At 39.8% G+C, this 23,887-nt stretch overlaps 1 protein-coding gene across 3 annotated transcripts in view; it reads right to left on the bottom strand.

The window, feature by feature from the left end:
• The window catches only part of arhgap10 (Rho GTPase activating protein 10), a 54,113-nt gene that overhangs the window by 5,566 nt on the left and 24,660 nt on the right, over positions 1–23,887 (bottom strand). For all 3 annotated transcript variants that reach the window (XM_044347226.1, XM_044347225.1, XM_044347224.1), the window contains exons 15-20: positions 20,706–20,790; positions 17,850–17,908; positions 15,695–15,800; positions 13,715–13,874; positions 11,083–11,224; positions 4,402–4,567 (exon numbers count right to left, since the gene is read on the bottom strand). In XM_044347226.1, coding sequence (XP_044203161.1) covers positions 4,402–4,567; positions 11,083–11,224; positions 13,715–13,874; positions 15,695–15,800; positions 17,850–17,908; positions 20,706–20,790 — 718 coding nt within the window. The remainder of the gene's footprint in view (positions 1–4,401; positions 4,568–11,082; positions 11,225–13,714; positions 13,875–15,694; positions 15,801–17,849; positions 17,909–20,705; positions 20,791–23,887) is intronic.

Below are 23,887 nucleotides of genomic sequence, written 5' to 3'. Positions count from 1 at the left end.
CATCGTTGAATTATTAAGTATTGGTTGCTACTATAGTAAGTGCTGGAATCAGAGCAACAGGTAAGCTTAACTGAGCAACCTGTTGTTATGGAGACAAGGTTCAAATTTCTACACCAATCCTGTGTGTCATGACAGCCACCAAAACTTGCAACAAGGTATAGCTTTGTACAACTGTTCGATACTGTACAGTTACATACAGGGGGACTGTGTGCAGGCTGTACATTTGTCCTAATAAAAGGTTTGGTGGTTTTGAAACTTTCTTGAGCACAATAACTCAAGTCAGATGAGTAACATTATTATACTAAGTCCTTGGTCATTATATTATTGGCTAAAATCTGTCCTGGACAGATTCACAACCCCAACCTGTCAACTTGCCCGAGACAACAAATAAATCCTCAGTCTAAAATCATCAGGGTGGACTTCTGTAAAACGCCAAGAGAGTGGATTGAGAATGAGAGATACAAACAGCCGTTAATTTAAAATAATGTTTGAATTCAGGAGGAATATTCATACATGCAGTTGTTTGTATTTTTCATTCAGAGACCAGCCAGCAGCACCAGCATCCCAAAAATACAGCAATTATAGCTTTGACCATAGAGAAAAGAAGTTTAATATCTCTTCACTGCCATCTTCAACATCCTGAAGATAACTCGAATCTCCCTATCATCATCATCATCGTTTATAGTTAAATTTCATGTAAGCATCAGTGTATATTCAGTGCATGTCGTTTGTAGGTACTGTACATATAAAGTCAGGAATTCATCGGTCTCACTGGTCACAGTAGTTGCTGTGCTTTACACTGGCTGGTGTCTAGGCCAACGAGTCTATGGCCAACCTGCAGGATGGAGGTAGGGGTCCTGGTAAAGGCAGAGTGGAGCAGAGGAGAGCAGGAGTCTAAGCCAGGCATCCCTCTGTGTTCCATGCCTGCCCCAGGGCCAGTGCTAATACAGCACATAATGAGCAAATTGCTCCTAGCTGCCGCTCCCATAGAGACGTTAATAAAGGCAATTAGAGGGAGCAGCTGGGGAGGGGCTGGAGGTTGAGAGGATGTTGTGAATAGTGGTTACGTTGGCACTGGTGTAAGAGAGAGAGAGACGGCCTTAAGGGGGAACAAGGTAGGGGATCTTATGTGTACATAGGTGGAGGTGAACACACAGTGCCCATGCTTTCACTTCCCCCTCTGCATCGCCTCCTCCTTCCATTTCTTTCTCTGCCTCCCTCTCAGTGCGCTTGTCCATCCCCAGCGGTGGCTGTTCTGTTCAGGCCTGGCCTGACTGTGGGTGATTTATAGCTCTGCAGCAGTGTGGGGCCACTGTGGTGCTCAGCTGCTCCACATCAGCATGGGGGGACAGTGCGCTGCAGTGCAGCAAATCCACTCATTAACCTGGGCCCAGGCACAACCACTGTCTGCCTGGGTCACAGCCAAGACAAGGGAGAGCAGAGGAGCACCAACACTTCACCCACCTGCAGGTGAACCCACTCACATACACACAAAACTCTAAATTTGATGAAATTAAAAACAGAAAATGCATGCGCACACACATTTAAGAAGTTATTAACATATCCATCTTACTGCTTATTTCAGTTGGAAGAGGATTATACAGATCTATTAAGATCTTTAAAATAAGCAGATATTTAAATAATTAGAGAATAAACAGTTTGGGGAAATCAGTGAATGCCACATGGCTGCCCTAGAAACTTGTTAAATGTACCAGAGGTAAATGGATTCATCCCAAAATTGCTTTCACAATTATAGCTAAGCCAAACCGAGGGAAATCGTTTGCCATTTCTCTTCAACAAAAATAGCAACAAGCTTTGAATTGCTCATCCGTTGTTTTTACCCATCACAGACCTAGCTAAGCTTCTTCTGTAAACATGATTAAATACAGTAAATGGGGACTTGAGTGAAAATGCACTATATGTGAGGCACACATGAAAATCCTTCTCTAGACATTGGTAATTATAAATTTTAGTAATCTTAAATTTTAAATTGTACAGAATATTTACATGGTATATATATCTATATATATAATATGCTGCATTCTTCATATCGAAATACATCAAAAATGATCATAATATCAAAAGATATCAGACAACACTTACTCTCATTCTAATGTGAACTCCAGTTGGAGGTCATTGGTTTTATTATTTTAACCATCAGGGTTATCACACATTATCACGCGTTGCCAGGTTAGTAGCAGGGAGAAATTCATCAACAGAAGTAGACTGCTGCTTCTCATTACTACAGGAATTTCACCCTGCAGCATCCAGCCCTTGTTGATCCTGGCGTAGATGAGAGGGACTATCAACAGTCTTTCTACTAAAGGAAGAAGGGTAGCGGTGGGATTTTCTAGTGTTTCTAGTAGAAAGTGGGATAAGTCGAGCTGCTTGCCCAGTCACCGCCAGTTTGGGTGGGCAGGAAATAAGCTCTGATCCACCATTTTATGATCCGCAGCTGTCTGCCAGCGAGAGGCATTGAGGGCTGGAGGTAGGGCAGGGGGAGAGGAAGGAAAGGAGGCCAAAAAAATGTAACCTCGTTGGGCAGGACTTGGGGCAACAGTGCCACTAGGAGAAGCTGTGACTGAATTTAGGGAGAAGAGGACAAATGAGGCGAGACATCGGAGATGACGGAGAAGATAAATCACGCCACATTCCACAAAGAGTTATTGCATGATATAGTGAGTCATGGTGCATTTGTGTATGACCAGGCAGATTTTACGGCAGCAGGAAACCGACTAAAATATACTGTTTTCCAGGTGCAGTTTTGAGCACACAAGAGTGCAGATAAGACATTTCTGAGAGTAGCTGGAAGTAATCTAGCAATTGCCATCCCTATTGCTCTTTTTGGCTACGACTGAAGCCGAATCCCTGGGTTCTAGGCCAGAGAGGTGCTGTGCTAACAGGTCTCAACCAACTCACATGCTAAGATTTATGAGTGAACAAAGCCAGGGCGACACCCTGTGACATATGGTGCAAGTCTTCATAAAGGGACAGGGGCTGCGGCTATAAGGGTAAACAAGATGAATATCTCCCCAATGTCAATACGATTTACACGGCCAACGCACGGCCACCTGTCTCCCAAACAAATAAGAGCTGAGATTTACGACCTCCTCCTGGTTGCTCCTTCCGTCCTCCAACATGATGCCACATATGTGGGAAAGCACGAAAAAAAAAAAAAAAAATATCCGCAGGGGAAAAAAAGGAGTTGGTTACATAAGTAATATAGAACCTTGTCTGTCTAATCCTGCAACTTAGAAAGAAAGCTAGATACAAACATGCCTACACACACACAGGCGGGCACGCGCCCACAGGGGTCAAAGTGAGATAGGAATCGCATTGTCCTCTTTCAAGTTGTGAGGTGGATTTGTTTTTATTTTACAGCTCTTTTCAGCTGATGGAGAAGGAGAAGTGGACAGTGAATGAGAAAAAAAAGTCTATTTCAAGGTGAATCTGTAGACATGACACAGCAGAGTCTAACATCTGCAGCATAACCCAATAATTCATCTCTTACATCAGCATTCAAGACAAGTCATGGGCTGGAAACAACAAAAAGGACCAAGGACTTCGAGAGAGAGTGAGGACAGAAAGGAGAGAGCCAGACAGAGCCACGGCAAAGCATCCAACTACAGAAGCATGTTTGCCTGTATGTCTAGTACTGGTGAGACAGAGGAAGTAAAAAAATGTTGTTGACACTTGATAAATAGCATCAATGTTATGGCTGACACTAAAGATTAATTTCACTATTGATTCATATGTTGTTTCATTTTTGATTAACTGATAAATAATTTAGCGTATAGAATGTCAAAATGTATTACTAATGCCCGTCACAGGCTACAAAAGATGATTCACACATAAGGAGAAGAGATTCTTTGACGATATTTACATATTTCAAAAAAATTATTTTCACCAGAATGGAAAAGAAGGAACTGTTCTGCGACGAACCAGCGAAGTAACTGCTACCGAGTGTAACTGCTACCCATGATGCAATATAAGAGAAAAAAAATCATTTAACCAGCCGAACCTACAATGAAGTGTTTGGACACATTTCAGAATTCCTGTGGAAGAGGGAAATGAACATCAATCAAAATGTGCAAGGTTTTAGAGGCACTATTTTATACTCTTATTGCAGTGCGCTGCATGCTGATACAGGAAAGATTTACCCGTCATTTTAAGTCTGCTGTCTGTCCAGAACACTAAAATATTCAAAATATTAAATTCCAATATTTCAGTTCCTTCGGTTCTATTTGAACTCCTTGTGGTATACAGATGTCTACGTTTGATTCTACAGAGTGTGGACTGCATTTCTCATTTATAACTTTGTTTACTGCGGATCTACTTGCTTCACAGTCAGTACCTGCATTTTGAATGGCACACAGGACTTCGGCAGAGTGAAACACTTACCCCGAGTTGCTGCCTGAGCTGAGGCTGGTGGCGAGTGGGACATGGTCACTCTTCTCTGTAGTTGTCTCAGAGGTTGAGGCTGATGATGACTGGGATGATACCGACTCATTGCTGCCCATTGATGTCTCATCTGTAGCTAGGCCGGAACCACCCCCCTCTCCTGACACTTTGATGAAAAGAAAAAAAATCTGTGTTTGCTTAATTAATTACATCTTTTCATTAATTTTACTCTTCTGTAAAACATTCAGCCTATTTTTGCTAACAGACTATATCTTGTTCCCTGATAAAACGGCTGAATAATTTATCAATACATAAGGCAATGTTGCACCAACAGGGGACTTTATAAATCAAGCTGCTGTCAAAACAGGCGAAACTTACATTCAAGTTTGTATTGTTCATAATAATACACTTGTGCAGTCATAGACAGGAACCTAAGAAACAACGGGGAGATCCAAGCTCTTTTATTTCAATTTTCCTGTCAAGTAAAAAACCTGCTTTTGGGACTTGTGAGAGGCACAAAAGGAAGTGTTAAGGTTAAAAAAAAAGTTGTTTGTTTGAACCATTTCTTCTCTTTTTCCCCCCTAATAAACACATATCAATGCACTTAAACCAAAAGCCAGAATTCAGTTCAGATTGAATTGAATTTGTGGTGACAGGTTATAGCCTAATTACCAAACATAATAACAATATTTATACATTCTACATTGATCATGCATCCAACCAAAGCATTATTGGTCCTATGTAATGTACAGTTTGTTTATAATACATACTTTTACCTGAGAGGTTTGCCTTCTTGTTATGAAATGAACCCCCCCCCACACACACACACACACACACAAACACATACAAACACACACAAACGGGTGTTTTAAATTATTCTGATTGATTATGCCTCAGCTCACGTTGGAGGTGGGTGGAGCTATGATGAGAATATAACCTTTTCACGGTGAACATTTTGACTTGTCAAAGCAGGAAAAGCACAGGTGGAATGAATAACATCAATGATGGCTGCATTCCATTTAGATAAGCCAGTTCCAGGGCTCTGGTATTGGGCATGTTCAGTCATCGACATGGCTTACTGGGACAGTTAGTGCAACGGAGCCATTGTTAGTATTATTATTTACAGCTGTGCTTTTCCTGCTTTGACAAGTTAAAATGTCTGCTGTGAGAAGGGTCTGTTATGTGATGTCACCAAACTCAAGGCACCAATAATAAGGAAAAAGGTGTCTTTTTTCTTACCCTAACATAGTGTTTCTCTACAGGGGCGGTACCGCCCCTCAGGGGGCATTCAGAGAACGTTGAGGGGCGCTAGAAGCAATATTTTTGAAAGGGGGGGGCGTTTGTGTGTGTCTGGTTTTAATGCCAGTTTAGTCCTACATTCGAATGCACATTTTCACAATTTCATCATTAGACTTCAGCGTTTTCCTATGTTTTTTCACAGCGCTGTCAAGTCTATTTTCCTCTGTTTTACACACGAAACTTCATACAAATTTGTGTACAGGGCTCTGAGCACCTAAAAGATGCAGGTGACCTTCACTCAAGTGTACCTGAACGTCTCCTGTGTACACACACACAGGGGAAACTATGCTGAGTCTCTGCCATGTTTTGCTGTCATTTACGGTCGCTCTATCCTCTCTGTCCTCTCCTCTGCTCTGCAAATTCCTGTAAAGTTCGCTACTGGCTGAAACAGACCCTCCTCTCAACCAGCAGTAGAGGGAGGAGGACAGAGGACAGGATGAAGATACTGACTTCATTTTTTCTAAACTTCACTCGATATTTTAATGTCAGGAATATTATTTATTTTACTGACATTTTTTATTTCCATCAAGTGAGACATTATTGAATTTATATAGTGACTTTGCTGATGGAAGCATTACTGTCTCTGCTATAAGAAATGATATTTTGTCATATTTAAAATATAAATCTATGCTAATGCAGTTCTGATTTTTTAAAAAAAAAAAAAAATTAAAAAAACCCAAATTCTTTAGCAATGAAAAAGAACCAATAAGTATTGATAAATACTGTTATTTCTTTCTTCTGGCGTTTTGTTCATTCCACCAATGCAGTCAACAAAGCAACATAACTTCACACTACATCACTATAGCTACCATCTTTACTGTTATCGGATCATTTTAACACCTGCAGACACAAACATGATGGAAACTGTTGGTTACGTTACCTTTAGATGCTGAAAATAATCCGAATCAAGCTGATGAGTGAAGGTGAAACTAATCCGCTGCTTCAACCAGAAAACCAACCAGAAGAAGAACAAACATGTAACTAACAGGAGGAGGTTTGTAAGGTTTGCTGACTCACAAAGTCTCAACCCTCTGTATTTATCTTTAACCTGAAGTGTTCTTTAAGGAGATCTGATCACAGAACAGTAGCTCTGAACTCTGGAATGATTAATCTGGAGTAAAAGTCGAATATTAACAGACAGTATAAATCTTTATCAGTTGGATCATAAAGTCTTATGTGTGCCTTTTATTGCAACAAGAAAATAAAAAGTGCTGATATGGCATTAATACAGTCTGTTGTATCTCTGTGATATGTGCAAAACTGGACAAATAAATTGTTTGTGGATAAGATAGAGATAAAATTCTAACCATAGCCATCCCTACAACTGGCTAGTGACTACAGCCTGATTATGAGAGGATGAGAAAATCACAGTTCAATACCATTCACTATAAGCCTGTTTTACTAATGTTTTATAATTATTATTTTTTATGGCACACAGTGCATTTTTTGGTCCAAAATCATGTGAAAATCCCACATAACATCCAGCTTTCTTGGGGGAGGACCCCCAAACCCCCTGACCAGAACCCCTGTGGGCCAGACCCTTGAACTGGTGTTTTTATTTGACCAATTATTTAATGAACTGGACAGCATCATGAAACAACAACAATCATATCATATCAGCAAAATGGTACAGACCAAGAATAAATGCCGCCAGTATTCTATTAAACACCTTAGCTATCGATATGTATCCTTCTGCTTTTTTCCAGTAGCCTCAGACGTTTTCCTTGGTAGGCTGCTCTCGTTTTCCGTTGGAACAACTAATAAGAAAGCTTCTTGTTTGGCATTGGTACCAAATTATGGCTTTCTTATTGGCTGCTGTTCACGACCAATAACAAGACCCAATTAAAGTTTGAATCTCAAATTTCTAACTGTCGCATTTGTTTAACACTCAGAAATAAAATTTCTATTCCCATGGATTTTTTTGCTCCCTGCATGGGAAACTAATGATAATGACATTCCAACTATCCAGTTAAATCCAATCTGTTATTTGGCATCCAATGGCATACTTGCTATAACACAAAATAATAATCAACATGAATATTCAGGGGAGACAATTAGTTCATATTTTAATTGATGGAGGGTGGTAAGGGACCTGGATCATGGATAGGGGGGCGCTGGCCCAAAAAAAAGGTTGAGAACCACTGCCCTAACAGGTACAACAGGATAGTGAGTGAAGTGTCAATCAAACAGCCCACCCACACAGTCTTGAGAAGTCTAATCAGAGAAAATAGGGGAGATCACCTGTGTGGGTGGGTGGTCCATTGGCATCTTATATGCCAATTGACCAGCAGCCAATGGCCCAATAATAATAAGACCTGTAATAATTATTTAACACAGTATAATTACAAAATGTTACATGGTGAAATAGACATGTTAATGTTTGTTACATTTTAGGGCAGTCCCCTAAACTTGGATGATTCATCAGCTGAGAAGCTTAAAAACTTTTACAAACCAAGTCTCGAAATTACCTAACTACCAGTACAAAACTATTGTAATTGTAATCAAAATCGAAAAGGGTGATAGAAACAGAGGGCAGAGTGATGCAGAGCAAGAACAACTTGTTTCTGTTTGCTGCTCTGATGCACTCAGCTTTTGCCTTAGCTACTTTTGAACGAGACACTAGTGCAACCTACTCTACTGTCATCAAGTGTGATCCACACAGGAGAGACACTTTATGGTGCGCTACTATTTTATTTTATGATTTCTACTTTTTAATTTCTTGGGACTGTGCAGAAATCTAGTGTTTTTCACATCACAGATGATGAACAAAGGCATTAAAATGGGAGTGTTACAGGTGAAACATGAGACTTGAGCTGTTATAGTAGTTTAGTGTGGAGCGGCTGCTCTGCAGGTGTGCTGCAGTGGAATGTAACTCGGTGGGGACCGTGAATAATACATTTCTCTTAATCGCAGGCAAGGTGTATTCAAATTATTATAAATATTAAAAGAAAAAAAACACCAGTAATAATGTTGAGTATTTATATATATATGAAAAATATCTGCAGATAAGTAAAAGCGGGAACCACAAGCACATGAAAAATTAAAAATTAGAAGTGGAACCTCCTTCAGCGACTCAGTTGATTTGGATCACTCTGATTCAGGTACAGCCCTAGTTAAATTGTTTTTTTATTGGATTTATTTGTAAACAGCATTATTTCCCTTTGGTCTATGAATTTTTTGTTGTCACTTTGTAACTTATTTGAAAAGTCACATCAGTTACCATTCTGAGCTGAGGATGTTTGATTAAAAAAAACAACAACAAAAAAACAAAGCACGACTATCATTCAGTGGTAATCCATGTTAATACTTTTTGGGAAAAATATTTTTTTTAGTTCCATCTTTCAGCACATTTGAAAATTGAATTAATTAAGTGTCAAGTCCACAATTTATCTGTAATAATCCTCTGAAAGGTTTCCACAGTGTACCTGCTAGAACACTCCTGACACAAATATTGTGCATCAATACACTTCTCTATGCATGGTATGCAATCACGTCTGGAGGGAGATCTGACACATGCAGCGTCACAGGTAGACTCTCTCACAAGAAGAGTCACATGCATACATTAACACGCTACATTAACATTCTCTCTTTCTCACTTCATCATCCTTAAATTTGCTTTTACCCTCTGAACGCAGAGACAACTTACTTCAAATCCATTATCTGAGGCCCATATAAAAGACACAAAGGTTAAAAATGGATTACGCCTTTCATCCCTGATATTAAAATACCCCATGGTAAAAGCTGGTGCGAGGGAGGCAAAGAGAGGCTATCTGGTAAGCAGATTTAGACTCCTTTGGTACTGTATTGTGGAGGGGAAGGGATTTGACTGGCCCCAGATCAGAAATCTCTGGAGTTGAAGATTGAAGATTGTTTGGTTCACCAGGTCAGGTGATCAGCTCACCTGTGGAGCAGGAGAGGTGCCTCTATAATTGTCTCCTATTTCATTAAACTTCAGAAGACATTTAAGTGCACTTCAAGCATTTTGAAGTAAACAAGGGCACACAAAGTCATAGATGCAAATCGCTTCACACAGTATTAGAGAGAGGAGGCGACTGAGTTCACTGTGTCTGTAGACACTGCTATGCTTCCTAGTGGTCACTTGGCCAACCACGAGTGAGTGAATGAATGAATACAGAGCCCAGCAGGCATCAAGGGTAAATATTATGATAATTAGTGCACAAAACTGTATCACTTGTGTTCTAAAATTAACAACTTGTATGCATAAATAAGCAATTCATACCCCCAAACTAACTTAATTTGCGGTCTTAATATACACACTGTGTGGGATGTAAATTGGTGCTCCCCCACTGATAGTATCACAGAAAAACACTATGGCAGACAGCAACGCACACTGTGTAAAATAAACACTGAAAGTTGTCAGGTCATGGACAATTTAAATAAACAGATTGGGTTTTATACATTACAATTCATGACAGTTTTGGTTTGGTTTTAGACTGAGTCGTCGCCCACATCTCCAATTTGTTCAGCGATTAATATAAGTCCGGTATCGGGCCCACGGACAGCTATTTCAACCAGTCTTTGTAAACAGGATTAAAAATAGTAATGTAATGTCAGCTTCTTTCGTAGCAAGCTAGCTTCCTAGATATATTAATGAAAATGAGCAACAAGCTTGGGTGACATTGACAGAGTCGTACAGGTTCTCATAAATGAACCAACAGAAACACACCTCTTAATGTATTTGTTCAGTCTTAGTGACAGGCACTGTTGACTGTTCCTAGCAGTTGCCACTGCAGCTTTTGTATCAACTGAAAATACATAGGCGGGAAAGATACATGAATCACTACTGATTGAGAGTGAAACAAAACAAAATAACCCTCTTCCCTGCAAGAAATCAGCTAACATGAACACAATGTCAAAATGTAAGAATGAAACGAAACGACAATTCTGGCTGATTATCGGGCTAATATACATTAAGTTTGCCCCTAAAAGCAACTTGATATCAACATTTCTTAATCATATTTTATGGAATAATAGATTGTTAATGTTTTGTTGATTGGCGCGCACTAGTTAATTCAAGACCACAAATTACCAGGATATGCATATGGGTATCAATTATCAACTAGCCTGCACAAATTATCTACTTAACATCTGAGGGAGGATCTAAAGAGGTCTGACCCACTATAAATGCACAAAAATCTTACTGCTAAGAGTATGTGTGTAAAATGTCATATACTGTATTACACAGTATATGACTAGGTGACACTTGAAACTATAAATTAACAACAGAACAAGCAATGGTTAGATTAGAGGGTTAAATCTTCTCTAATCAATCAAATTCTGTATGATCTAATTACTGTATTCTGTATAGTGTATTCCTTTAATAAATGTAAAAATATACAGGTGCATGTGTACATCCCTTACCAGTCTGAATGTCCAGAGCTTGTGGATTGTAGACAGCCAGGGGCCGGTTCTGTCGACTCAGCTTCTTGGACTGCCTTGTGGGAGCACAGAATACTGGGGCAGCAGGTGAAAGAGGGCATGACTCTGGAGCATCTGCAAAGATCTGAATACACAATGTGAGTAAGTCTCTAGCAAGACTAAACGCACAGTGCAGATACTTCAAGAGTGTTGAGCAGCAGCATGTCCTCGACTGACCTCACTTAGCGCACGGCTTTTAAAACTCGCAGGCTTTATATAGTGGAAGATGAATGGAAAAGGCCATTTGCAGCCACAGCATGTGCTCCTAGGGAAAGCGGAGCAGCTCATTGATTGAACCCTAAAACTGCATGTGAAAAGATTTTGTTTGTGCCAAAATAAACAAGAGCAGCTCCACATGTAAAGCAATCACATCCTGTCCAGAAATGTGGGTCTAAGTTAAGGTGACATTTCTCCACAGAGAAATTGACCCACTCGCTGAAAGAGTGGAGAGTAAAATAAATAGGCTTTGGACTCGAGGAGGGCTGGCCAACTGGCGCAGCCTGTTTACACCGGGTCGTGTTTACATATAAACTTCAGATGTGGAGTTAAAAGAGAATAGGGCTGCAGAGGAGAGGAAGTCTCAGCAGAGCCTCAGAAAGGATCACAGACAAGGAGAGGAGGGAGGTAGGGAAGGGAGGAGAGAGAGAAAGTGGCAGAGAAAGTGAGACAGAGTGTGAACGGGAGAGGCAGACGCAGAGGAGGGGGCATGAGAGAAAAAAGTTTGTAGGAGCAAGGCAGATAGAAAAAAAAAAAAAAAAAAAAGAGAGAAATCTGATACGGCTGAGAGTTTCTGCTGCCTCTCTTTCTCCCTCTCGCTTCTCTCTGCAGATGGAGGTGAATGTAAAACAGAGTCTACTGTTGGTATCTGGGGGTATCAACAGTCTGGAGTGGGGCTCAGCTGTGAGGGAAGTTAATGCCTGTCTGTCTGTCTGCTCAACTTTTCCCCTGCTCTTACATGCTGTACTTTCCAAAATGCTCTTGCTGCATTCTAACACTACATCCTTTATCACCTGGATGGTTTTGGATACCTATGGGTAGTGTCAGAGACTAGAAGTATACTCTATGCTGCCGGTGTTGTTTTAGCGCATTTGTATGCCCCATTGGTTTTCACCAGTCCTCTTTATTCTCTCACACCCCATTTTAGATTTGTGAGCTGGGTGGAGATATTATTCACAACACACAACATCTTCCATTTAATGAAGCTGGGTGAAAAAAAAAAAAAAAGAGAGAGAGAAAAAAAAAAAAAAATCACTAAAAGCTCCTGGTTTCATCTGATTCTACGCAGAGTGCAGTGCTGCTCCAAACAGATTAGAAAACTAATCTCAAACCTTTTTCTCTTTTGACACGGAGAATTATCCCCCTTTGAGGATTGACACCGATTAATGACATTCTGGAAAGATTACATGATCCCATGAACTGCAGGTTATGAAACAACTCCTCACAAAAATAACTGTTTTAAGCAGGAGCAGGAAAAGGACCTTCCAGATATGATAAAATGTATATAATAATCTATAGCATAACCAACCTAATGAAAATGAGGAGAATACAATGTATGTAGGGGCACTTTGGGCTCCCCCTATTGGCTGGATTCTGCTGTCTAACTCCTTAGTACTTTAATAACTGGGTGAAGGGTACGCTGTCCAAAGGTTTTAAGTTAAATGTGATACATGTCTCATTATCTGACAACTTTATTTATGCATTTTTAGAGCAAGCATTAAGTATAAGGTGCACATTTCCAAACAGACCACAACCAACAAAATATTTAATGTGATGCATTTTCATTGCTTGAACATTTGTTAAAAGAAACTGACTATAAATTGGATTAGGCAAGATTTCCATTTGAACATACACAAGTCTACACTGCCTTAACAAACAAGACCTACAGGGTAGAGCATCACATCCACTCTAATTGAGATTCTTACTCTGCCAAATGAAATTGCGGTGTCAGGTAGAGCACAGTATGTGCACTTCTCTGCCAACAGAAACTGCCAAATCGAAACTTAAGAGCAAAATACAAAACTTCAAAACAATAGTGAGAGAGCGCTCGGCACAGAGAAACCAGGACTTACAAACATTAGCTCTTCTGCTTCGCTTGCACATTCATTGTCCTTCAGTATCAAGTAATTACACGCCACCCAGGTTGGTAAACACAGAGCTGCTGTGTGCAGCTTATTGATGTCATGTCACCAGATACAGATTTCATTTGGTGCTATCATCGTACCTAATGTTGCCTAGTGTGCCAAGTGTTTAGTAAATAGTTCTGGATTGCAAGTGGACGTAATTATTCAAAAAAGTAACAAAGAAAAAATAGCAGTCTTTCTACATTAGTGTGACAGAATGAATCATAAAAGTGCAACAAGTGGAACAAAGATTATGCAACAGACAGAATTTTATATACAGCAGAAAGACTTTTTTTTCTGTATTCCTATACACATAGTACTAATGACTTCCGCTGGAAGAATACTATGAGTAGACACTTCTACTTTCCAGAGTGTTGACTTTCAAGTGTATTAGTTACTGACTGTACTGTCGATACTGCACTTTGTGTCAGGTAAATCCCAGTCTAGAGTGTTACCTTTTTATGGTGTTCGATGAGGATCTCCACAACAATGTTCTGGAACTTAAGATCCATGATGGCAGCGACAGTCTCCTCCTGTGGCCTCATTAATGTGGGGCCAAACACCACGCCCAGGTTAGCCACAGTCATCAGATTTTGTTTACTGTGGGCCGCCACACTGAGGAAGATAACAACTCACATGATACACGTTCTACAACAGCTAACTAACAAAAAGAAAGAATAAAGAGGAACGAAGGAAAACAGGGCACAACTCCTGTAAATGTGAGTAGTGTAATATTATTGCAATTTTAAAGAAGTGTTTAAAAAAAAATACAAAGTTAGGTATATGAGAAAAAACAAGAAAATTGAGGCAAAAATAGGTACTACCTGAAAAAGACCCTTGATATACATTTCAGGGCTCCTCTCGGGAAACTCTCATGATCAATTCCCTAAACCTTTTCCCTAAAGATTAATGTTTTCTTTCATATATTGTAATAATTTTCATACTAACACAACAGTGGTCTTTGTTTCCAGCCAGGTGCTACAAAAGCATTCGGTATCTACAGTTATTTCCTAAAATAGATCATTTTTTAGAATAGGTAAGCATAGTAAAAATCCATGACTTAACAGCTACAGTGAGATGTTACAACCATGATAGATTACTTTGAACCTTCTCTGTATTACTTTTTCTCATTTAAAAACATATTTTCCTGATGACAGTTGTTTTAATTTCCCAGTTTTAGAAAATCCCATCACAGAGGCACTCAAAACTACGAATACACTAAGCAGCCACTGCATTTAGAGATAAAGTGGTAACAACAAATGTGAGATTTTAGCACATTTTATGACATTTCACATTTTTGCCAACATCAGTAAGCTGTTGCAAATCCTAACCAATGCTCTGAAATCCTAACAGTTTGGCTTATATAGTTCCTACACTCAATATAACATTAAGCAAAAAATGGGAGCATTTGAGATAGTAGAGGAAACTTTATCTTAGGAGGTCAAAAAAAAAAAAAAGAAAAGAAAAAAGCCCTTTATTTCAAGAAAAAGTTATATAGACAGGTGAAGAGATTTCACACTCAAAATATGATGATATGCAGTGCATCTGCACAGAGACAGTTTAAATAGCTTCAAAGGATGCCTTTGAAGACAAAAACATTGGTGACAACTCACATTTATAACATCTCTGAAACCATTTCAGATAGGAGTGTGAAATTCTGGCTTTGCTTCCTTCCCCTGCAGGACATGCACACACGCCAACTTCAGAAAAATATTTGAGTCTCTCCAGTCTGGAGAATTTCACGCTGGATAATCCAAATTCAATTTCAATAGCGCTGCCTTTTTACCAGAGCCTGATTCTGCAGTGGGTTTCTATGAAATAAGATCCACCAGACTTTCACTGCCTCAGGGAAGAGGGATTATTTACTTATCTTCAATTTGCTCATATTTAGTTTATAAAAAAGCTTGCTGAGGTAAAACCTTGTAATGTTAGCTAACATTATTTCTTAAATCTTTTTTCCTATCTAATCTCAGAAATAGAGTGATGCACAATAGTGGTCCATCCAGGGGTGTATAGAGTAATCTCAAGAGAGGGCTTAATTTGAGTGGTCCATTTCATTTCACCTCACTGGTGGGCTGCAGAACAGCAGGCGGAACATGTATGGTAGGCTACACAATCCTCCCTTCAACAACTTTAAATATACACTAAAATGACATAAGAAAAGGCAAAAAAAAAAAAAATGTTAAGATGCTTGTGGCATCAATTTTCTTACCCAGCAGTCACTGAGTAGACAGAGAAGAGATGGAGTGACAGCAGGGAAGGGGGAGTGAAGAGAGTGGGAGTGAGGGAGAGAGAGAGAGAGAGAAAAAGCATGTGGAGTGAGAATGAGGAGACAGACAGGAAGAGCAGAAAGAGAGAACTGAGAGAGAAAGAGAGAGAGAGAGAGAGGGGGTGTAGATTGGATGAACTATGACCAAGGAACTATGAAAACTCACTTGGCCAGATGCTTCATAAGCAGCCCGAGGACTTGTCGATTCCTCTCCGGTAGTTTGTGGACCAGGCAGTGGACGGCTTGGATGCGAGACTCTGGACTACCGCCCTCTGTTCAAACGCAGAAGCAGTCATGCACTTGCATTAAACTATGAGGATTTCTCGGTGCTCCTCAGGTGGCAAGAAGCCAACAGCTGCTACTGAATACTCAATTTGAAGAGATTCAGGTTTCCAACTGTTCTGACAAAACACCATAAAACATTGTTGATTTGAGCAATGACGCTTAGTTGGGAGTCAGAGTTACAGACGGTACCAAAACCTGAAATTAGCATAAGATCATTTTCAAGTCCAAAGAAACTCATTTCATACATTCTGGAAAATAAAAGTTAGTAGACTTTTAAGTACAGAATCATAAGAGGCTATAACCTTTGAGTACAAGGGGTTAAGTGTAAGAGGATGATACATTTTAGTTAATAAGTGAAGAAGAGGTGTGATGGTGATATATGGTCTGAAGCCTCTGAGAATTTGGCAGCAGGGACCACTATGCTGGCGGAAGAGATAGCTTTACGTTACTGTCGCTACCATAAAAAAAGGTTGTGTTAAAACCCCCAAGATCATCTCTTAAACATTTCCTCACACATGGGCATCTGACCGCCCACACACAAACACACACATACAAACAAGATATCATTACTATGGGAACGACAAGGATTTAAACATGAAAAAAGCTTCTTATGGATGCTGTCATCCATCAAAAAACATTCATTGCTAATCCATTTTTTCCTCCTCGTTATGAGGGCATTGCGAGTGCCTGATAAAAATGTCAACCCTGATCCAATTATAGCACTTGTTGTAATAAGATTCAAGTTTGGCTTGCTTTAAAAACATTTCATACATAAATGATGTTATGTGGGCGAAAAAATGGTGTGTCTGTTTGCTGCTCAAGGTCACTGGACCATTCGAGGGCATGTTAAACTCCAGTATATTTATCATTTCAAACCTTCTAGCCTTAACCTTCAATGACTTATTTGGCCACATATTTTAAGCAGCAAGTTAAAATAGGTAGAAAAAATTATATGAAGACAGAGCACAAGCTGACATGGGTTTCCCGAATGGCTAATAAATGTCAGATACATAGTGTCGTAAAACAGTCAGAAATGTCAAAAAAAAAGTATGTTTGAGCCAAAGTCAACCAAAAACTCTTTGGTCAAGCAGAGTGGATCAGCTGTGTTCACTAGAAAACAACTACAAATATATTCACATTCCTGATGAAAAACAAGACAAGCATAAAAAGAACACATTTCTTAAGACTAAAGTATAGCACTAAACTTTTTGGCCTTCAGAGACCCCTGTCATCGTGTGTTCAAGTCTACAGACGAGACAGATTGAGGATAAATCTTAATTAGCATTCAAGATACAAACAGACCCACAGTTTTAAGACTATCCCTACCTGGTAAAACATTTAAAAAGACATAGTAAAAAGTAACTTAGAAGTGCTCTAACCATTTTCCACTTCACTACATGCAGTGTTTCTCACGGGTTGAGAATTTACTTGTGGTGGTGGGTGGCGCAGCGTGTGACCATTGTGCATGCAGAGCCTCATGCAGTTTAGAGGGGGAAAGTGTAACCCAGGTTGTTTTCTGTAGCTACAATTTACAGATGTCCCCTAAACGTCTCACGTGCAGACAACCGGTAGACGCGACAATTTACAGATGTCCCCTAAACTCCTCACACGCATACTATCGGCAGTCACTACATTTCACAGATGTCCCCTAAACGCCTCACATGCAGGCTATCAGTAGATGCTACAATTTACAGATGTTCCATAAACACCTCACATACAAGCCATCAGTTGGCTAGCTAGGCGGCTGTGCACAGAGAAGCCTCTAGTCCCCACTCAGTTACTGCAGCATGCAACTCAGACAGATTTTTATCTACCTGGGCAAGTCTTAATCTACCTGGGCAGGCCACCCAAGTAGAGCCTATATATGGAAAATGCTGACATGTTTTCCATAACTCACTAAGGAAAAACACAACTGGGGTCCAGTGCTTAAACTGATGAAATGTCTCTTTCAGACTGATACAACACATGTATACACTGTTGTTTACTTATGATCTGTACTCAGATTAAGTGGTGGTATGAGAGGTGTTGAAACTTACTCGCAGGGCCGATGAACTCTTTGTAAAGTCCATAGGTCATCAACGGCTCAGGAAGGCTCCTTCAGAGAGAGAGTGAGAGGAAAAGGGAAGGGTGGGGGTGGGAGATGGGGGGATGGAGAAGGAGAGTATAAGTGAGTGAGGGGGGACAGAAATAGCCAGCACACTGTTTTATAGGGTCTGCACAGAGCAATGATTAATGTGGCCAGGCCAGGGGATGGAATTAGATGGTGCACGCGTTGAGATAACCAAGTTCATCTGAAGGTACTTTCACACTGCAGCTGGCCTGTGGCCAAAGGTACTTAGCCTCAGAGGAAACTGAGGAGATTGACCCTGCTTTATTCCAGTAGGCCAGACACAAAGAAGACAAGTCAGAGTAACACTCAGCATGATTTAATATAGCATGACAATATGCTATGTTATCTTAAACAGTTCTAAAAATTACTAAATGTTGCAATGAGTGGTGCTCAACTAAACACAATAAAGCTTTCCTTTACGGTGGGAGTTGAAACACAGAAACTGTGAGTCTCATAGTCCACAGCCCATAACATCAAATTGCTTCCTGGAATGGGTCAAAGCTTAAAAAAAAAATAATAAAAAAAAAATCTTAAACCCTTTAAACAGGACTTGTTCTCTACACCCAATACTTGAAAAACAACACAAAAAACAATATTACAATTTCATGATAGCACTTTAGTTAACAGTAGTGATAATAACAGAGAGCTTAAAAGGAAATAACTTGTTTTGTCATTGTTGTACTTTGAATTTTTTAGTATTGTCAAACTGCTACCAACTCAATTACTGACAAAAGTAGGGGACGAGATTTTGATCACAATTAATATTTTGCTTTTTCAAGTTGTCATGTGCATGTTTATTTTGATGCTAATCACATCTTACAAAGAAACTAGAAATGCTGCCTTGTGGTTGTATGCCTCCGACAACCAGTCAAGTTGCAGTTTATATCCATGTCTGTCCAGACTTATAATATTTGTAGTGAAGACTTTGAAGGAATTTAAAAAGTGTTAAGTGATTTTCTGTGTATGTGTTCACATACTTGGCCAATAAAGCTGATTCTGATAGAACACAAAGTTGTAGCCATGACAGTAGACAATGCATCAAATATGGATGTTGCTGCAAGGAAGATACAAATTCTAAAACGTGGATGTTTCACACACATCTTCAACCACTCATTACAGAAGATCTATACAATCTATGCACCCAAGATTAGTGTCACCAATTCAGTATCCAACCAAATGTGAAATATGTTCACAATCTCCACTTCTGTTCCCGAGTTACGGCATTGAATAATGGCCAGAAGAGTGTTTTTGCAGAACATTATGATGTCACAGTGAAGTTGACCATTGACCTTTTGGAGATAAAATGTCATAACTTCATCATTTTATCCTATTAGACATTTGTGGGAAACTTTGTCATAATTAGTGTATCAATTCTTGAGTTATGGCCAAAAATGTGTTTTGTGAGATCACAGTGACCTTGACCATTGACCACCAAAATCTAATGAGTTCATCCTTGAGTCCAAGTGGACGTTTCTGCCAAATTTGAAGAAATTCCCTAAAGGCGTTCCTGAGATATCGCGTTCACGAGAGAATGGGAAGGATGTAAGGTCACAGTGACCTTAACCTTTGACCACCTAATTCTAATCAGTACATCCTTGAGTCCAAGTGGATGTTTGTGCCAGATGTAAGGAAATTCCCTCCAGTCGTTCCTGAGACATTGCATTCATGAGAATGGGATGGACGTGAGGGCACAGTAATCTTGACCTTTGACCACCAAAATCTAGTCAGTTCATCCTTGAGTCCAAGTGGACGTCTGTGCCAAATTTGAAGAAATTCCCTCAAGGCGTTCCTGAGATATCGCATTCACGAGAGAATGGGACAGACAAACTGAAAACATAATGCCTTCGGCCACGGCTGTCACCGGCGAGGAGGCATAAAAATAACAAACATTATATAATGTTACAAGTTAAAGAGTAGACAAATCAAAATAAAATATTATTTATACTGCAGGAGAATGTTGAATAATGAGGCAAAACCTAAAAAAGTTCAATCATTTCAAGTATATCAGTATCAGTTTCTTGTGAATACTCTTACTGTGTTTATAAGAAAACAAACAAATCCGAAACTTGTTTTTCAGTGAATAAAAAAGTTCTTTCATTTAAATGAGTTAAGCCAACTTAATTTGTTGCTACTGCACATTTACAAAAAAAACAACTGGCATTTAAATGAAACTGCCTCAGTTTCTTGCAGCCAAACTACATTTTTAATCTTTGAACTTCACCCACACTATCTATCAACCTGGAAATAGTTGGTGAATGTGGAACAGGCAAACAATAAGCAATGTGACTGTCGCAAGGAGTTAATCATACAAAGCCACTTTGCATAATAAGCTTTGTATTCATTTTATAAAAGACAGAGCTGACAATAGGTGAAATCTGTCATTTTCAAGTCAACAGAGAGGCTCTGTCATATTCATCAAAAGAGATAAATGTACGTATATTTAACATCTCCCATTAACCACTGAGGTTACCTTAGGTCAGAGGTGGATTTGCTTAGATACGTGACAGATCAGAACAATGCTGTTTGGTAAGATGAATCAAAATGATTATGCATCCCACATTGGTGTGTCTGGACCAGTCAAGTCGAAATCAGATTCTCTGAAGACATCCATAGCAGAGCAACAAATTATGAAACTGCATCTCAAAATATGTTCAAGGATTTGCCCTTTCAAAACCCACACAAATAACTGCAGATTGACAATGTCATCAATGCTTTTTGTGTAGAAATGGTTGGTTTACAGGTCTGTGTGTGTGCGTGTGTGTCTTTAATCAGTCACCCTTACCTCATATAAAGCTTTAGTGCACTTGTTATTGTCTTAACGTCCCAGTCCTCGCTGGTAGACAGATCTACTTCGTTGCTCTTCTCATCTGAATGAATCACAATCATAAAACATATTCTCACTGGAAAATTCACTAACTGAGGAAATGACACAAAGCACCAACAATTACTCTTTTTACTGTATGCAGCTAATGACTTTGTGTGATTTTGTGGGCAGCCTAGAAAGTCCAAATACTTAATATAAATATGTAACTTGTAATTAGCCATATGAGGATAAAAGCACTGCTACTAGCCTTGGGGGTCGAGTCTAGCCCCAGTGGATATGGAAGGAAGTTACAGCTTCTGTAGAGGGCTGCTGGTTCTATACTCATTACAAGTTTAATTAATCCCTCACTACTTCACAGGCTCCACAGGGACTCCCGCGCTGTGTTGTGCTGAAAATTCAGGGGGCTTTAGTCACACCTTAAGTTACCTCTGATGAATTACAGCGGATGTGGAAGTGCAATGTGTCAGTAAGGTGTTTTGAGTCAGACACATGTAAAGGGAGGGCCCGGGTCACCATGCAGATTTTAACTTTGTGGTTGGTAGGTGGTCTGTTGCTGAGGAAATTTATTTTTTTGATTTCATCTATGCACTGCAGCCAGGAGGACTGTGTGTTTCTATGGCTGCTCTGTCCACAAATTGGCCTGTCCAATATCAACTTCTGAAAGCAAATGTTTTTGTGGAGTGTTTGTAGTCAAAGGTGTGCCTTTGTGTATGTGTGTGTTGAGATTAATGGGGTCTGCACAGGCTCTGTAGTCTGCTGTAGCACAAATGGGCCTGACTTGGTGAGATCAGGTTAGAAAAAACATGATTACAACAAGAGCAGTTGAAGCAGCATTGATTACAAAACTGCTAACCACAAAGCAGCAGCAAGTTCAAAGGTGCAATTCTTTTGTATGTGCGGTGGAGGTGTTAAATGGAACCAAAATGAAAAGGAGAAGATGCAGGGTGGATGCCAGCAGGTAAAAGGAAGAGACAGTGAGCAAATGTGCCAGCTTTCATAGCATAGAGTAATAGTTCCCAACTCTTTTTGCTTGTAACCCCTTAAAGGACCAGTGTGTAGGATTTAGTGGCATCTAGCGGTGAGGTTGCAGATTGCAACCAACTGAATACCCCTCCCCTCGAACCCCCCTTTCAAGCATGTTGGAGAACCTGCGGAGGCTGCGAAACAAGCAAAAAACACAAAAGGCCCTCTCTAGAGCCAGTGTTTGGTTTGTCCGTTCTGGGCTACTGTAGAAACATGGCGGTGCAACATAGCAGGCTCCATGGAAGAGGACCCCCCCCCCACTCCCTATGTAGATATAAAGGACTCATTCTAAGCTAACAAAAACACAACGATTCCTTGTTTCAGGTGATTATACACTAATGAAAACCTACTTATGAATATTACATTCCTTCTCTGCCAATAGATGCCTCTAAATCTTACACACTGGTCCTTTAAGACAAAGCAGTGCCTACTTGTGACCCTTCGTCACTGTTGTCTTCCTGTATGTTCAAGTTATGACCAGTTCACCTTTTTTTTGCTTTCCCATCTTTATACTTATCTTGTGACCCTTCAGATTTGCCTTGCAACCCCTTGTGGAGGTCCTAACCCTCAGGTTGGAAACCACCGGCCTAGAGGGCCAGGTCAGCTAAATGAGCAGATGATCCTCCCAACTGCCCACCAGATACAGGACAGTATGTTTCTTGTATGAACTGGTCCTTTAAAGCCATCAAGAGCTGTTATAAGATTATATTTTCAACTGATATTATTTAAAGATTCCCTCCAGACATGTTGTAAGATATATAAAAATACTCTGCTTGGAACAATAATATGTGTCCAATATGTTTTTCTACTAAAAAAAAAAAAAAAAAAAAGTACAATTACCAAATTAAAATGCTTAAAATTACATCCATTCCTTCTCCTTCTCCCATCCTTTAAATTTTTACATCGCACTTGTATAGGTTGCGTACGGGACCAAGATTTGCCTCCAAATTAATTGTGATTACAAATCATGCTAATGGGTCAACCCCTTAAACTCAGATTTTCAATGAGCACAGAGAAACTTTCCACATTTAATAAATTCATGTGCAAGAAGCCTTCTAGTTTCAAAGGCTGAACATAAATCATTCTGCACAGTGAAGCTCAAATACATAACTGAAGGAACAAGAAAGAAAACACATTTTTGAGTAGAAAGGGACTTATTATAACATATTTAGGCAGCAACAAATATGTACTTGTAACTGGAATGAATTTTTAGATACCTCATACAGAGTTACATACATTTATCTTTCCCTTCTTCAACCATGTGGAATATATTGGGTAGGTCTTTATCTCACAAAATTCTTAAAATTTGCTTCAATCTGCAATTATAGCTATAGAACTAAAAACTCTAACTCAGCAGCGATCATAACCGTATCCTTCGACCAACACCACACACTCCCCTGCCACAAACTGTACAACAGACAGGTCAGAGACAGAATGGAGCTCACTTTTACAGTCTTCATCCTGTTATATTGTTGCCTGACATTTAATAGGTGCCGCTCTCTTTGTTTGTACTGTAATATGATGTGAGCCCCGTTTTCTATCACACTGTCCTTTCTGACTGGACCCTGGCCATGTCGGTGGGTGAGAGATGAAAAGGAGGAGGAGTGGGAGGATCCGAAGTCTTTCCTCAGGGTTTAAAGCTTGCTTCACCCACACACTGTGAGCTGTGGTATTCATGAACTGTTTGTGAATGTGCTTGTTTATGTGTAGAAGTAGTACTACCACTATCATGCGTATTAGTCATTTCAGAGACAAGATATAAGTTATGTTCAGGCCAGTTTAATAAAAATACACCCTATGTTTGACATGCTAATTACTGTAGGTAATCCATCATTTGTAAATAAGAAGTAAAATCAGCTGTTTCCCTGAATTCACAATATTATGTGAAATGTCTTCCTGTACTATATTCAGGTTTTAAAGAAACTTCTTAGAGTGCCGCAGCAGAGTGTTAATGGAGTCTACAGCATGAGTCTGCAGGTTGGGAGGCTGGAAGGTTTCGGAGAGGAAGCTGAGACAGGCTGGCGGCTGCCTTAGTTTGTTGTCATTCTGAACACAGAGCTGAAAGTGAGCTGGTGTCTGCTGGAGACAGCAGGAAACCAGAGAGCAGACAGGGAGCA

This window comes from Thunnus albacares, chromosome 3 (genome assembly GCF_914725855.1).
Source record: "Thunnus albacares chromosome 3, fThuAlb1.1, whole genome shotgun sequence".
In the NCBI taxonomy this organism is placed as follows: domain Eukaryota; kingdom Metazoa; phylum Chordata; class Actinopteri; order Scombriformes; family Scombridae; genus Thunnus; species Thunnus albacares.
Note: the sequence above shows the minus strand (reverse complement) of the source record. Positions and strands in the feature narration are given on the sequence as shown.